The sequence below is a fragment of the Clupea harengus genome, chromosome 22, assembly GCF_900700415.2.
Source record: "Clupea harengus chromosome 22, Ch_v2.0.2, whole genome shotgun sequence".
Classification (NCBI taxonomy): Eukaryota; Metazoa; Chordata; class Actinopteri; order Clupeiformes; family Clupeidae; genus Clupea; species Clupea harengus.
In genome coordinates, this window is record NC_045173.1 from 7,774,591 (window position 1) to 7,790,500 (window position 15,910).

Below are 15,910 nucleotides of genomic sequence, written 5' to 3' on the forward strand. Positions count from 1 at the left end.
TAATATTCTTTACTCATAGTTTTTCCTCGCTGATTTGCTTATCTCTTGTATTCTTTGGCCTTCCTAATAATACATTTCATCATGCTAAAATATATAATAACAAGCTTTTGTTTCATCATTTGTATATATAAAGCTTTGTAGAAATGTTTCAGTCTAATGACCCAACTAGTCATGAGCTTTGACATGGTAGTTAGGCAACCTTTCATGACATTAGAATGGATATTCCATCATTATGTCATAATACATTTGAATGGTACATGGAAACTAGCATGGAAAGCGCACTCTTGTCTCCTCTGATCTGCTGAGGTCTTTTGAGTTATCTGAGGTGCACTGAACTTCCTGAAAAAGAAAAATAATACATAATACTGTTCTGGCCTTCAGTGAGGAGAACTGACAGAGATGGAAGAAAATCCAGAAATGCACAGGATGATTCTTCAAGTCAATCTTTAATTGGAAAACGTAGTGTAAAAAAGTGTTAAAAAGGAAACATTCTATGAAGGAACGATCATTTTCTTGTCATCTTCACTCATTCACCCTTTCTTCACAGGGGGTAGTCTCGCCATAAGCTGGGAAAAAAATATTCAAACGTCTTACCATTTTGCTAAATTGTTTTGATGTGTAAACTAAGAATAATGAGTGTATCGGATAGAATACCAGTGTGAGTAGTCTGGGTCGTTCTCTCTGTTCAGCAGCAGGTCTCTGATCTCCTGTGGGGGGTCTAACCCATGCAACGTTGCTCGGTCCCAGCGCTGCAGTCGGCTGATGCCTTATAAACATAAATACACACACACACACACACACACACAGAGATACCCCCCCCCCCCCCCCGAACACACACACACATACACGCGCACAGTTACACACCACTGTGCTGCCTCACAGGAACTGTATCATAATTTAAAATGGTTTCACTTCTCATTTTGAGCAATATACATGATCATACCAGTGCATGGTCCAAAGTGCCAGTTCAAGTCAAACTTCTTCAGTTCCAGCAGTTCTCTTTCTCTTTCTGACAATTGTGGACTTTCAGACACTGTGGCATCAAGAAAAAAACTACATAAGAGTCCATGGACTAACAATGAAAAAAAACTATTTTCTGTCTCTCTCACACACAGACACCCACCCTCTCTCACACACAGACACCCACCCTCTCTCTCACACACAGACACACAACCTCTCTCTCACACACAGACACACAACCTCTCACAGACACCCACCCTCTCTCACACACAGACACCCACCCTCTCTCACACACAGACACCCACCCTCTCTCTGACCTGGCTCTGGTGGTGGTGGTGGTGGTGGAGACTTCTTCCCCTGTGTGTCCTCTTTTCCTCCTTTCTTCACCGCTTTATAGATGTCTTTGATCAGTGGCTGTTTGACTGTCATGACTGATAGACCAAATTTGAAACACACTGTAAATAAATTGTTAGCCCATAGTATCTGTAATAACATTGCCAATGACAAACACTCACAAAGTGTGCAGATCTATGGCGATTTTAAATATATGTTTGGTGTCTGTGGGTGTGTTTATTGATGAGAAAATGGAAAATAGATGTTGTAGCCTACATGCGTTTCGTTTTGTATTTCCCCATTGAGTGAAGGGGGAATCCGTAAAGGACAATTAGCTGTTGTCTATTCAGTGTGCGTTTGTGAGTTTACATATCTTTCGACTATAACATTATAAAGTATAACATTCAAGGTTTTCATGATGCAACGTGAACCGAAGCATTCAAAACGAGAAATGTAACGTTACGTTACCCCTGCAGAAGCTATCCATGGCTAATACAGGAAGCAATGTTGCTCTTTGCTCTCAACATTTGATTAAGACGGAAACCCACCCTGGACATTCTTTGCTTGTCAGTTTATAGACTTAATGCAATAAATAAATGTACCAAATTATATTGCAAAACTCATTCACGGATTTACAATGTGCAGAAGACGTTTGATTAGAAACGTGCATTAGAGATTCAGAATGTCCCGATGCAGTATGTAAACATAGCATACAACCAAATAAATCGTACTGTTTCATACACGATTATAAACAGCTTACAAATGCTTACCTGGAACTGACTTTATCTGGAACTGACTAAAGTTCTTGGGCGAAAATTACACACAACACCGGGTTTTCGCTTCGCGATGAGGCAGAAGCAAAACACATACAAAGGAGGGGTTACGCTCGCATTGCGTGTTTGCGTCATGCTCTACGCACGATACAGCAGATTTCCTAACAGGCATACTGGAATCGGCCTGGCAGCCTGACCAACCAGACAACATGTACAGTAATGTTGATCAATATCTTCGGTGCACAAAACAGTATATAAATGCTATTCAGTTCTGATTATGGTTGCGTTATCTATTGGTAATGCATAGTATGTTGAGCATATTTGTTCCTCAGAAACTCACCTAAGAGGCTTTGCAGTGAAATTGGGTTATGCTATGCTATGGCTACTACTGTAACGTCAATAATGCTTCAGTGTGAAGTACACTAATATGGCCACGATGTTCTCAGCAAGACACGTTTGTGACGTTCCCATTGCTCCACGGATTTGACTTGACGTTTGACTTGCTCCATAAGAATAATAGCTTTTGTTAACTTGTTTGAATTTGTTAGGGTTTAAATTAAGTTGGAAGCCCTATACACTATCTCACGTGTATAAATATCATAATACTATAAACGCAACGCAAAGTAAATCCTGTCACATGTCCATCTGTTAATGTCGCTGTAGTTCAGTGTCGACCGGTCAGTAAATGTCAACCATGGCTGACACTCTGGAATTTAACGATATTTACCAGGAGGTCAAGGGGTCGTGGGTAAGTGGAACCACCGAGTTTGAACATGACATACAAGGGGTGCAATATATATATATATATATTTTAATATTTTTAATATATATATATAATTACATTTTGAAGGCACAACACATGCTGTTGACTTTTATTTACTTATTTACTTATTAGGCCTTATTGCTCTTAAATTCTTCAGAGCAGGAATTCACCGAATTCATAAAAGATATCTGGAAAAAAAAGTTACACGAAATGTAAAACAGCATTGGGAATAACTCTCTTTTCATTGTTCCTTCTGAAACACATTGTTTTGTTAGGTATGCAAATATCATTACTGCCTACAATAATAACATTGAAACTACCTACAGCACCGCTATTTCAGTCTACTGTTAAATGCCCACACTGTCCTAACCTGAAACACAGTGCACTAATAATGTTCATATTTCACAGTTGTTTAGGTAGCTGTGTCAATGTTGTACGTTCTGTTCCTGTCTTAGAATGATGGACGCCTGCGCTTCGGTAAGCAGACGGTTGTTTACAAGAACAGTAAGACAGGAAAGGTGGATAGCATCCATGTGCCCGAGCTGACACAGGCCCAGTGGAGACAAGTGTGTCTCGGCCACGGCATCAAACTGGTCACCGGCACTGGCCACATTTATAAGTATGATGGCTTCAGAGACTCGGTGAGTGATGGATACGGGTGCCATAAGGCCATGTACAGATCAACAGGGATATATGTTCTAGAAACCAGAAATTCTCTTTAAATTACAATTTGTTTCACTCTCTTTCACTGACTCTCATTCTTTGACCAGGATTTTGAGAAGGTACAAGAGTACTTCAAATCTAACTACAAAGTTGAGCTGACAGAGAAAGACATGTGTGCGAAAGGCTGGAACTGGGGAACAGCGAAATTTGGTGGTAAGGTATCAGAAAGTAGCTATTTTTTGTGATTTTCAAATTACCATTGAAGCTTACACTCTACTTTGCTGTCTGTCGTATCATTGAAATACTCTACAACTGTTTACACCGTCACTGAGGGTTTATTATACATTTATAGAGGCCAGTGGTTGTACTTCACTCATTTTTATCTAACATCACATCTTTCAGTGGTGTATATTCACAGTGTGCGTTTGGAAAAATTCTCAAGGAGAGGTGGTAGCCTCCGCCATCACTTGGTTTTTGATCTGTGGATATTTATTAAACTATGAGTAAAGTTGGTACCTTTGAACTACTGATCTAAGCCATAGCATTAAAGTTACCTATTTGTAATCTGTAAAATAAAAATTTCTGCCGTGGGTTTACAGACACACTTTTCATGCCTGATGTCAGTATCCTTGCTGTGCATATGTTCAACCTAGTCTTCCCATACACATTTGATCTAGAAAGTAAAAAAATATATTAAGTTCATTCAAAAGTTCAACTTTGAAAAATCTTTTCCCATCAGAAATGTCTTACATATTATAATCCCCTATTCAAGTTGCGCCATTTTCTTCATCTAACCATATAGACACATCTTCTTTTTTTTTTTATCAATAGGCCCTCTTTTGTCATTCGAGGTTAGTGACAGTCCAGCGTTTGAGATCCCTCTCGACAGCGTGTCCCAATGCACTACGGGTAAGAATGAGGTCACGCTGGAGTTCCACCAGAATGACGACGCTGAGGTCTCTCTTATGGAGGTCCGCTTCTATGTCCCACCCAGCACAGGCGACGATGGCATGGAACCTGTAGAGGTGTGTGTGTGGGGGGATTTCAGCCTTAATAATAATTCATAATAAATAATAATAAACCGGAGCCTGTTTAGCTTTGGCCTTTATTATCCAGCAGATGGCAGCATTTAACAAGAGTTTTTTATTTTATTTATGAAGTATATTACCATGCATTGTTTAGGCAAATATGTAAAGGATATTGATGTTATTCATATGTCTATGTAATGCCTACATCACTTGTAAAATAACACATTTTATTGACTTTATACTCTGTGACAATTGAGCTGCGAAATGTTATAATCTGTTAACTGAGAACTGTACTGGGCTTGAAACCAGTGTGTTTAATTGCACTTCATGGCATATTATACCAGCTCATATTTTTTGCAGGCGTTCGCTCAGAATGTTCTGTCGAAGGCCGATGTGATCCAGGCAACTGGAGATGCTGTCTGTGTTTTCAAGGAGCTGCAGTGTCTAACGCCCAGAGGAAGGTAAAAATGCTTAACGTGCTAAATTCCAAACAACATCTCTCATTTTTCACCATTGCATGTAACCACTGAAGTGTAGTGCTCACTGCATGATACTCTAATATCCGGGTTATTTCCACTGACACCGCCTGGTGACCTACTGGGCCCTCTCCCCACAGGTATGACATCCGTATCTACCCCACCTTCCTGCACTTGCATGGCAAGACATTTGATTACAAGATCCCCTACACCACTGTGCTGCGCCTCTTCCTACTCCCACACAAGGACCAGAGGCAGATGTTCTTCGTGGTGAGTGTCAGTAGCTCAGATGCTGATCCGTAAGTCCCTTAAGAGCAGTAAGGTGACACACTTTATTTGAAAACTCTGTTTAAAAGAGCAGAGTTTAAGTGGTCAACTTCACTGCTAGGAAAAATACTTGGAATAATCCAAACAGGCAACTCAGTGTCAAGGAACAGGCACTTTTATTCACAGCATCGGAGGAAGGTCAGAGCAACTTCACAAGTTTTCAGATCACAGTCCCAAGGCTCAGAAGGTTGAGCCTCCTGTCGTATTAGTGGCAAACTGGTCTGATCTGGTTTACTAACATCAACCCACACCTGCAGACGCTATGTCTGTTTCTCTTCCCATATTCAACACATTGTGTACCCTTTGTGGTTAAAAGAAAGGCTGGAACTGGGGAACAGCGAAATTTGGTGGTATCCGAAAGTAGCTATCTTTTGTGTTTTTCAAATTACCATTGAAGCTTACACTCTACTTTGCTGTCTGTCGTATCATTTAAATACTCTACAACTGTTGTTACACCGTCACTGAGGGTTTATCATACATTTTGGTCAACTTCACTGCTAGGAAAAATACTTGGAATAATCCAAACAGGCAACTCAGTCTATGTCTGTTTCTCTTCCCATATTCAACACACTTGTGTACCCTTTGTGGTTAAAAGATGTTAGCCCCAGCCCCGTCCACTCTTCTAATGCGTGGAGTTAAGCTCCACACATTCTTTTGGATTCTGTGAAGTGAATTCAAAGTATTGCACCCACTATACTGTTGGGCATGTTTATTAATAATAATAATAATAATAATAATAATAATAATAATGGATTTTATTTGTATAGCACACTTTAAAATACAAAGAAATCTCAAGGTGCTTAACATAGTATAGACAGTCACAACAACAATAATACAAAGTAATAGAAGTGCTAATGAAGTGCTGAAAATAGGATAATATAATATACCAAAAAAGATAATAAATGAATTTAAAATAATTAATACGATTATAATGAGATCGAATAATATGTATTAAAAACAGAGTAATTTTGGACAGAGCAATTAAAACAATGCATTCTAAAAACAACACAGAAAATAAACTAAAACAAAGACCAGGACTTTAGGTGAAGGCAGAGATAAATAAATGGGTTTTGAGGTGTGATTTAAAAGCAGTGAGGGAATCTAAGGCCCTAATGTTCTCCGGGAGCTTGTTCCAGAGTCGTGGCCCCAGTGAGGAAAAAGGGAAAGGTCTCCCATTTTAGTCAATTTTGTCCGGGGAACTGCAAGGAGGTTTGAGTTTCCGGACCTAAGTGTCTTTGATGTGAAATGAGGGGTGAGGAGGTCCTGGAGGTAGGTTGGGCCGGTAGTGTTTATGGCCTTGTGAACTAGGAGAAGGACTTTGAAAATGATTCTTTGGTTGATTGGAAGCCAGTGGAGGGAGTAGAGGACTGGGGTGATGTGTTCTGATTTCCTTGTCCGAGTAAGAACCTGGGCAGCACTGTTCTGAACATACTGCAGCCTCTGAATGGTTTTCGCTGGTAGACCTGCCAGCAGAGAGTTGCAGTAGTCAAGACGGGAGCTGATGAATGTGTTTGCCTTGATGAAGTGTGTAGTTATTTGCGAGTCAATGGCACTTAACATTTTAAGTGTTTTTTTGTTCTGTAACATATAGTGGGTCTTACAGGTGTATATGAAAAGTGTTTGTCATCTTTGTAGATTGAGATCAGTGTGAATAAATGTATGCATTGTGTACCAGGATGTATATGGTGGATTGTCTCTCTTGTTTTTCTCCTCTGAGTCACTCTTCTACAGATCAGCCTGGACCCTCCTATTAAGCAAGGTCAGACCCGCTACCACTTCCTCATCCTCCTTTTCTCCAAGGAGGAAGACATCCATCTCACTCTCAACATGAGCGAGTGAGTAGGGCCCTGTGTGTGTGTGTGTGTGTGGGGGGGTATTGGTATTTATGGCATTAGTGAAATGGGCAGTTGTTAGATAAAGATGGAATATGAGAGAAAAGTGACCCAGTATGAGAGAGTGTCTGAGAGCAGTGCAAATGGAACAGTGACAGATGATGATGAAATTTCGCTTTGGTTTATCACTCTCTCTCTCTCTCCCTCTGGTTTAGCTCTCTGTCTGTGACACGTTTCCTCTGTGGCCATGTGTCATTAGCCTGGCTTTGCCTGCCTATTGATCTCAGCTCAGTTTAGGCTTGGGTCTGGTTATACCAGGCTAATATGTCATAACTTCTCCACAACACATGGCCTCCTTTACTTATTACTCCTTCATCTCCTTCTACGTTTTAGGGTTTTACTTGTCTTAATGCAACCCACAACACACAATTTCTGCATCAGTTTCAAATTAAATTCTCTCTCTCTCTCTCTCTCTCTCTCTCTCTCTCTCTCTCTCTCTCTCTCTGCTGCTGTTGCAGGGAGGAGGTGGAGAAGCGCTTTGAGGGGAAGCTCAGTAAGAACATGTCAGGCTCTTCGTATGAGATGGTGAGCAGAGTTATGAAAGCTCTGGTCAACAGGAAAATCACAGTCCCAGGAAACTTTAAGGGGTAAACCACATACATGCATAATACACATACAGAATGAGAGTGTAATGGTTAGAGAAGACATGCTAAATGTATCTTTATTTTTCTAGCACACAGTTCCCCAAGGGAAAACTATGCAAAGGCACTTACCCTTTGCTCTAAAATATTATGGGTTGAAATATTAGAAAGATGTATTTTGTGGTTTATGGGGGAATTTCCATAAAGCAAGGAGAAAGCTCACTTAGCATCATTCCTGGTTTCCCCCTGATAGCATGCTGTCAGACTTCAATCAGCCTAAATGTTTGGATAGTGTTGGGTTCTAGATGCATCCTGTTGGGGTTGTCCACCATAGTTAGGTTCAGTTCACTATTAGTACATGCTGTTTGTTAACATATGACTGTACAGCACTATGTTGGTGATCTGAGGATAATGTTTATATGGTTATACAGCATTTTATATACAAATGTACAATGTAGTGTAAATGTAGTTTTTTTTATGTTGTTATAAGTACTTTAAATATGTACATGTCATCACCAGTTCAGTGGGAAAAAATATTTTGGAACAAAATGTCTCACGTACACCATTTAATTACTCTCATTGTCTCTCTGATACTCTTTCTCTAACTGCCTATCTCTGCCCTGTATCTCTCCTGTCTTACTGTTTGTTCAGTCATTCTGGGGCTCAGTGCATCACCTGCTCCTATAAGGCCAGCTCTGGCCTGCTCTACCCTCTGGAGCGTGGCTTCATATATGTGCACAAGCCGCCCGTGCACCTGCGCTTCGAGGAGATCTCCAGCGTCAATTTCGCCCGAGGGACCACCACCACACGCTCCTTTGACTTTGAGATCGAGACCAGGCAGGGCTCCCAGTACACGTTCAGCAGTATTGAAAGGTGCAAACAACTAGACTCTTCACGCAGCAAGTCTCATTGACCAATGCCCATACAGAGGGCTAACAACAGTACACAGGAGCCTTGGCAGTTGTCAGTTCAGTGATGCATGATGCATTTTTATCGCCATAGCAACTACAGGGTAACACCCTGCTTTCTCACAGTTTAACGACCCATTTTGCTGATGGATGTAGAACAGATTTATCAATTAGCAATCCGAAAGATAGTAGTTTCTTCAGTGTACATATGCTCTAAACACTGGATTACATTATTGCATTATTTGTGAACTCTAAGCGCTATAGACTGTGAAGACAGCAGAAATTAACCTTCCAATGTTTCCCCAATTGTTTCCATCTCTTTTAGAGAGGAGTATGGCAAATTGTTTGACTTTGTCACTGCAAAGAAGTTAAGCATCAAGAATCGTGGTTTCAAAGAGGTAAGTCCTTCACAAAACTATTTTGGGTCGTTCCCCCCAAATTACACAGTCCTTGTCTTATTATAAAATAGATGAAAGTGTACATGATAATCATTCTCGTGGTTTTTTGTTTCTCCGTGTTGTGGTCCTGAAGAAAAAGGTCGGTATAGAGATTTGTGGTTTGAAGTGGTGTCTACGGGACTGCATGGGGTGTGAAGAGTGTGTGTGGGACAGGCTCTGTGTTTTTGTGTCAGTGTGGGTGTGGGTGTGTACAGTCATCATCACCGCTCATATTCAGTCTCTGTGAATATCTGGGATTGATTTGCTAGGACTGAATCGAGTGCTGTGGAGGTGACTGATGAATTCCTAGTCTGTCAGCTTACCTGCTAGGTGTGATTTTTCTTTTTCAATTAATAACAAACAGGTCATGATCCTGAGTAAACGCTGAGAACTGTTTTTATAATCACTGTTTTTATAATCACTTAACAAACTGCTTTAGGGAATCTCTGCCCATGTGTGTAAGCCTAATACTAATGCTGATAATGAGTGATTTTAGTGTGTGCGTGCGTGTGTGTGTGTGTGTGTATGCTGCTTATGTATGATATGACTGATGACGGATTTTTTTCTGTTGCATGCATGGATACATATGCGTGTGTGTGTGTGTGTGTGTTTGTGTGTGTGTGTGTGTGTGTGTGTGTGTGTGTGTGTATCTGTGCGTGTGTGTGTGTGTGTGTGTGTGTGTGTCTGTGCATGTCTGTGCATGTGTGTTGTGCATTCTGCTTATGTTTTGCTACCTCTAACTGCACAACATAAACAATTATTTACAAATTTTAAGCCTTTTTTTTAAACATCTATAAACTCATGGTATAATGGGTTTAATGTAGCAATGAGAGTTCCCAGTAATATTTCCAATGATGTGATACTTCAGAGTGGGACCACTCCCAGGTTAGCCCATCCGAAACCAGGCACACAGGAAACTGGATATTGTTTCTATGAAATAACAGCAGCCTGTTTGTGGCTTTTTACCATTTTACAGTGTGGTCAGCTTTGATCTTTCCGAGCCGTGATTCACTAGCCTTGTACAGTGTGCGGTTGAAATGGGATTCTTCATTGAAAGCCAACAGGGTTTGATCTTTGTATGTGAAATGGAATGTACCTTATGTCTCCCTCTGACTGCGGTTTGTCTGTATTGTAATGCAGCACTCAGATGTGGTTGTGTCGACCGGATTTGTCTCGTGTGGTCATTTACTGGGATGTTTCTTTCCTGTGCTTTTGTGCTGACGGCTCTCTTGGTGATCCCAGGGCATGAAGAGTAAAGATGACATGTACAGTGATTCAGATGAAGATCAGCACGATGCCTACCTGGAGCGCATGAAAGAGGAGGGCAAGATTCGAGAGGAGGCAAATGACAGCGACAACTCCGAGGGCGATAGTGGTGAGTGCCAGTCTTAGAGGCAGGGTGGGGGAAAAAAGCAGCGGCTCCTGTTGGATGAGAATTGCAACCCAAAGTTCTTTATCTCTCCTCCTCCCCAGATGAGTCTTTTAACCCAGGAGAGGAGGATGATGACATTGCAGAAGAGTGAGTGACTGCCTTCATCTCAGTACTTCTCCACCACTTTACCATCACATTCCCATTCTGTCAAAAATCCCTGTCATTAGGGATGCAGCAAATTACGCCCACATCAATTTGTTACCTTTTTTCCATTTCACCATCTGAATTCCAATATGTCACAATATGAACAGAGGAGGAGGCACTGTGTCACACCAGTTCAGTCTGGGACTGTGGGAGGGGGACAGTTGAACTATCCTTCTCTAATCTCTCTGTCAACCCATCAACCTGCACTGAATACTCTTCTGTTTTTCTTTGTTGTCTGTTACACATGTTATTGTTGTCGTATTCCAGGTATGACAGTAAGGCGTCTGTCAGCGACAGTGCGTCGGAGGATGGGGACAGCGAGGAGGAGAAGGAGCGCAAGAGAAGGCCTGCCAAGAGAGCCAAAGTGGTGAAGGAGAGGAAGCCCCGCAAGAAAGAGGTGAGAGACAGAGAGAGAGAACATAGAAGAGAGAACAGGGGTTAGGGTCACCCAACAGTATTAATAACCCACCCAGTTTTGAAATGATCTTTGAGTAATGTCAGTTGAAAAGCCATTAGGCTCCATTTTGGGTATGTGTGTCTTTGTGCATGTGGCTCTGTGTCTTTATATATGTGTATGGGTGTGTGTGTGTGTGTGTCTGTATATGTGTGTGTGTGTGTGTGTTGTGTGTGTGTGTGTGTGTGTGTGTGTGTGTGTGTGTGGTTGTCTTTGTATTCACACTGATAGAAAAGGTCAAAAGACACGGGTGCCCCAAAGAGGCCCATGAGTGCCTACATGCTGTGGCTGAATGCCAGCCGAGAGCGCATCAAGGCAGAGAACCCTGGCATCTCCATCACGGAGATCTCCAAGAAGGCTGGGGAGATGTGGAAGCAGATTGACAAAGATAATAAAGAGGTAACATGGCCGTCTCTTTTGCTATTCTACTCTCTACTGTTCTTGTCTAGGAATCTACTACTCTGCCATTTTTGTCTGTATCGTTCACGAAAATGTTCGTTCTCACACAGAGCATGTGAGCTTTCTGCCATTTTTTGCATTATTTTTAATGTAATTAATGTTTGTTTGCTTCCTTTTCCCATCTCTCCTCCAATTCAATCTCCCTCCTACTCTCTCTCCCGTTTCTCTGCTACAGGAGTGGGCGGGCAAAGCGGAGGAGGCGAAGAAGGACTATGAGAGAGCCATGAGGGAGTACAGAGAGAGTGGTGGTGGATCCCCTGGCACTTCCAAAAGGTAGGGAGCCTCCTGTGCCCTGGCTCTGACTGGATGTGTTGGAGTACCAAAGGGTCACAAGCCAGATGTTTGACTGTAGGCATAACATTTTGTCCACAAGGCACCTTAAAGGTGCTTTTTGTAGCTTTTGTTGCAAAAAAATGCTTCAATACAACAATAACATGACTAAGAAGGTACGGTGAAATTTGTGTATACATTTTGTGTACACACTCCTCTGATTGATATTATATATAGCCAATGAGACAGCATGTTGTAATACGCTGAAATGTCATTGCATGCTGTATGTGTCCACCCAGACTACCACACTGTGGGCTGGCCATTTGAGAGTGAGACTGAAGTTAACCCCAAATTGCACTTCAACTTCAACAATCAACCAGAAACTCTCATAACGTTTGAAGGGTGTGTATAATGAAATCTGTGCATCAACAGATCTGTGAGGAATGTTTTTTTGTTTTGTTTTCTTTCTCCCTCAAACAGAGAGAGGAAGAGGAAGGGAGGAAAGAGTGATGACAAGAAGAAGAGGAAGTCGGCGGGTCAGGAGAAAGAGAGAGAGCGTGCGACAGGCAATGACAGCTTCAAGAGCCGTGAGTTCATCTCCAGCGAGGACAGCTCATCAGAATCTGACCGTGGCAAGAAGGGCCGCAAGCGCAAGGTAGCACAGATCTGTACTGTCATGCTTATTCCTAATGCACCCAGCTGTGTTAAACTACACAATACCATAATATTCATCACTGAACACAATATATGCTTAAATGTGCACAGTCCACAGTAGAGCATTGCACAATATGCTATGCTACATTGATAGCATAGTCTTTCATGGAGAAGGGGGTGTTAAAATCCCATTTCTCAAAAAGAAAATACCACACAATAAGGGAGACTTACACAACTCAATGTTGATGTGGATTAAAAAAGATACAGCCATGTACGTATATGTGGATTAGAAAAGTAAAGAAGCATGCCCCCATGGCTGCACATGAGATGAGATGGGTCTCTAGTTAAAGGCTCCTAGAGCGCTCATTTGTTGAAATGATGACTAACAACAGGAAGTCTTTCCTGAAAAGAAAGAGGGCTAACAGACTCATGTCACCAGACTGCTGTCTGCACTTAAACCCTGACCATCCTATAAATGTCTCCAACCCACTCTCCAGGCGGATCTACGTCATAACGTCAATAACGTCATATCAGTCATGGGCATGTTGTTCTCAAAATCCCTCTGCACTTTTCCCGTAGTTCTAGTCTATTATGTGATCAATATTGTTAATGTGGCCTTTCCCTCCCTCCCTCTCTCTCCCTTCCTCTCCATCTTTATCTGTCTTTGTCCTCCTCTGTCTCTTTCACTCTTTTCTTCCCACCTCCTGCTCTCTTCCGTTCTGTCCCTCCCCCCACAGGGAGGCTCTGATGAGGAAGAGGAGGAGGTGGCCACCACCCCCCCCAGCTCAGAGGAGTCCAGCTCAGACTGAGAGAACCTGCTAATACACCCTATCAGACACAGAGTGGGAGAGGAAACAGAGTGGGACAGTGTGTGTGTGTGTGTGTGTGTGTGTGTGTGGGGGGGGGGGGGGGGGTCACCCGTGACCACCAGTATCTGTATGACCCTTTTAAGTGTCTGAGTTTCACATGGCATCACTGTCTTGGTCCTGTCACTAGAGAGAGTTGGGTTGTGAGTATGCCCTTACGCTACAGCAAAAGCCCTTCAAAAATGTTTCCACCATCTCATGATTGAATTAGCTATTTACTATATATATCAATCTTTCTTTCTTTCTTTGTTTTCTTTCTTTCTCTTTTTCCTCTCTTTCTGATTGAAAGAGGTCTTTTATGGACATGTTGAGAGACTCACAAAAGGTTTGCATGTACAAGCAAGGTTCTGATGGAAGGAACTGATACAGCATTTTAGTTTAGATGGTCTTTGTTATTTCCCAATCATACTCTGTTAGCATGTCTGGTTTCCTCAGTGAGTGATGTCACGGTGCCAAAGCACTGTGGAATTTGGAGTTTTATTCAATATTCCTCTAGCAGTCAGGATTCATTCCTATTTAACCTGTGAGAGAAATCTACTTTTTTTTAAAGCCTCACATTGTGATCATTAAAAAAAAAAAAAAACATTAAATTACATTCATGTCTGTTCAACAAACAAACAGCCGATGTTTTTTACTTGTCAATAAATGTGGCCTGGATATGTCTCTATCAGAAAATACAGTATTGAGCAAAACATAGAAAACATGCTCACGCACAAATGTCAATTGGTTCTTTTGATAGCATCTGACACACACACCTACCTGTGGTTTCTAAGCGGATGTGCACAAGGAAGTGTGTGGCTTTTGACAATGTGGTCAGAGAGAAAAGATGTTCTCTTCGGCTGTATACTGGTAATTCTACACCCACTACTTCACACACACACACACACACACACACATGCACATTTAAGGTGCATTAACCCATTTGACCGCCCATACACTTCTCAAAGACAATCAATTATGTCCTGTCCTCCCCCTTGTCCTCCTACTTCACATCTGCCCCTCACTCACACACATATGCGTGCAACTCTTCCTCTGTCATCAAACAACAATCATTTACTATTTTTGCACTGGATCCATAGTGAAGCCTAAAGTAAATGCTATACTTTTCACTCTTCCTTGTCCTTTATTTTAAGTCTTTTGTTCCTTGTCCCTTGACCCTTCGTGTCAGCATTCGCTGCCTTTCAATGCATATTCTTGAATGTTGTCTGTGTTTCATTACTTTACTCTGTTATAGCCAGAATCTTTTACACCTCTTTATTCTCTACTTATGATTTACTCTTTGACTGCAATCAAATTTGCCAAGGTTCTACCTTATTTACGTTCCTCTCTTTTATCTATATTCCCTATTAGCCATTACAACTGTCACTTCATTCTGTACGGTAGAGGCTTGCAGTCTATTTTATAATCAAGTCCATTTCTCCACTGCCCCACCCCACCCAACCCCCACCTCTCTCTCTCTCTCTCTCTCTCTCTCTCTCTCTCTCTCTCTCTCTTCTCTTTCTCTTTGTCAGGCTCTTGTTTCAAGTGGAATCTAATAAGGATTGAGAAGTTCTTTGCACATCATCCCAATCATGGCCCTTATAGCCATCTGTCTGAGGTCCACCACCCTCTGTGTGCACTCCACTGTGCTGAGTGAGAGGAGAATGGTGCCTTATCAAGCCACTATAGTCTTTCTACATTAGGGCCAGTCCTTCAGTGTATTGAATGCCTGACGAATCAGATGTTAAGTGCCCATGCACATCTGTGTCCCCACGTCTGTGTGTGTGTATCTAGAGAACATTCGGTAGGTACACGTTAAAGCATAGTCTTCATATTGAATGTTGAAAATACTGTGTGAAGTGAAAGGCATATTATTAATTCTGATGTTTTCTGTATGTGGACCAGCCACTAGGTAATTGGTCTGATTAAATGGGTAACTCATGGTACATTGCTGATAGTCAAACTTGTGGCAAACGTAGAGCACTGCACTGTATTGTTCTTCCTAGTCTTCTTTTTCATCTTCTTCCTCCTCTAACCGATTTTCTGCAAATAATTCAGCTCAAGCCACGTAACGTAGAAACTTCACTCAAACTTCATCTCGTAGGTCTTGTAAATGACACTTAGGCTACTTATTTTTGTTTTTCTTAAGATTTTTAATTGTAAACAAGTCAAAATTCCCTATTTAAATGAATGGTGGAATCTCTGTGACATTAATTGTCAACACTAAACTCTCTGCAGCTGTGTCTCCCTCACTCCTCATCTATCTATCTATCTATCGTATCTCTCTCTCTTGCTGTCTTAATATCTATCATCCCATCCACTCCCTTTCTTTACCTCTTTTTCTCTCTCTGTCACTTTATCTATCTATGTATTTCTTTATCTTTATCTTTAATATCTAGTAACTTCCCCATCTCTTTGATTTCTTTATCTCTCTTTTTCACTCACTCTCATCACTCTATCACTATCTTTTTCTGTCTGTCTTTTTCTGTTTCTTTCTCACTATCTTAATAT

General features: G+C 41.5%; 2 protein-coding genes across 9 annotated transcripts; one reads left to right on the top strand and one right to left on the bottom strand.

The window, feature by feature from the left end:
• Positions 1 to 427: 427 nt before the first annotated feature.
• Positions 428 to 2,428, bottom strand: pold4 (DNA polymerase delta 4, accessory subunit). Of its 6 annotated transcripts, none has more exons than XM_031559736.2 (5): positions 2,407 to 2,428; positions 1,266 to 1,391; positions 944 to 1,033; positions 655 to 766; positions 428 to 566 (listed from the first exon to the last, which is right to left on the bottom strand). In XM_031559736.2, the coding sequence occupies exons 2-5, from the start codon at positions 1,387 to 1,389 to the stop codon at positions 542 to 544; spliced, it is 351 nt and encodes a 116-aa protein (XP_031415596.1). In that variant the 5' UTR covers positions 1,390 to 1,391; positions 2,407 to 2,428; the 3' UTR covers positions 428 to 541. The 6 variants fall into 6 exon arrangements, with proteins under 6 accessions (XP_031415596.1, XP_031415593.1, XP_012692499.1 ...); XM_031559733.2 differs by lacking the exon at positions 2,407 to 2,428 and adding an exon at positions 2,064 to 2,190; XM_012837045.3 differs by lacking the exon at positions 2,407 to 2,428 and adding an exon at positions 2,064 to 2,189 and having other exon boundaries at positions 1,278 to 1,391.
• On the top strand, positions 2,210 to 13,452 carry ssrp1b (structure specific recognition protein 1b). Of its 3 annotated transcripts, XM_012837044.3 has the most exons (19): positions 2,210 to 2,277; positions 2,730 to 2,814; positions 3,285 to 3,470; positions 3,600 to 3,705; positions 4,324 to 4,517; positions 4,881 to 4,981; positions 5,137 to 5,266; positions 7,055 to 7,158; positions 7,674 to 7,802; positions 8,448 to 8,669; positions 9,030 to 9,102; positions 9,236 to 9,241; positions 10,384 to 10,516; positions 10,615 to 10,660; positions 10,985 to 11,114; positions 11,403 to 11,570; positions 11,806 to 11,903; positions 12,381 to 12,555; positions 13,292 to 13,452. In XM_012837044.3, the coding sequence occupies exons 2-19, from the start codon at positions 2,752 to 2,754 to the stop codon at positions 13,361 to 13,363; spliced, it is 2,136 nt and encodes a 711-aa protein (XP_012692498.1). In that variant the 5' UTR covers positions 2,210 to 2,277; positions 2,730 to 2,751; the 3' UTR covers positions 13,364 to 13,452. The 3 variants fall into 3 exon arrangements, with proteins under 3 accessions (XP_012692498.1, XP_042558956.1, XP_031415591.1); XM_042703022.1 differs by lacking the exon at positions 2,210 to 2,277 and having other exon boundaries at positions 2,292 to 2,814; XM_031559731.2 differs by lacking the exons at positions 2,210 to 2,277; positions 9,236 to 9,241 and having other exon boundaries at positions 2,292 to 2,814.
• Positions 13,453 to 15,910: the final 2,458 nt, after the last annotated feature.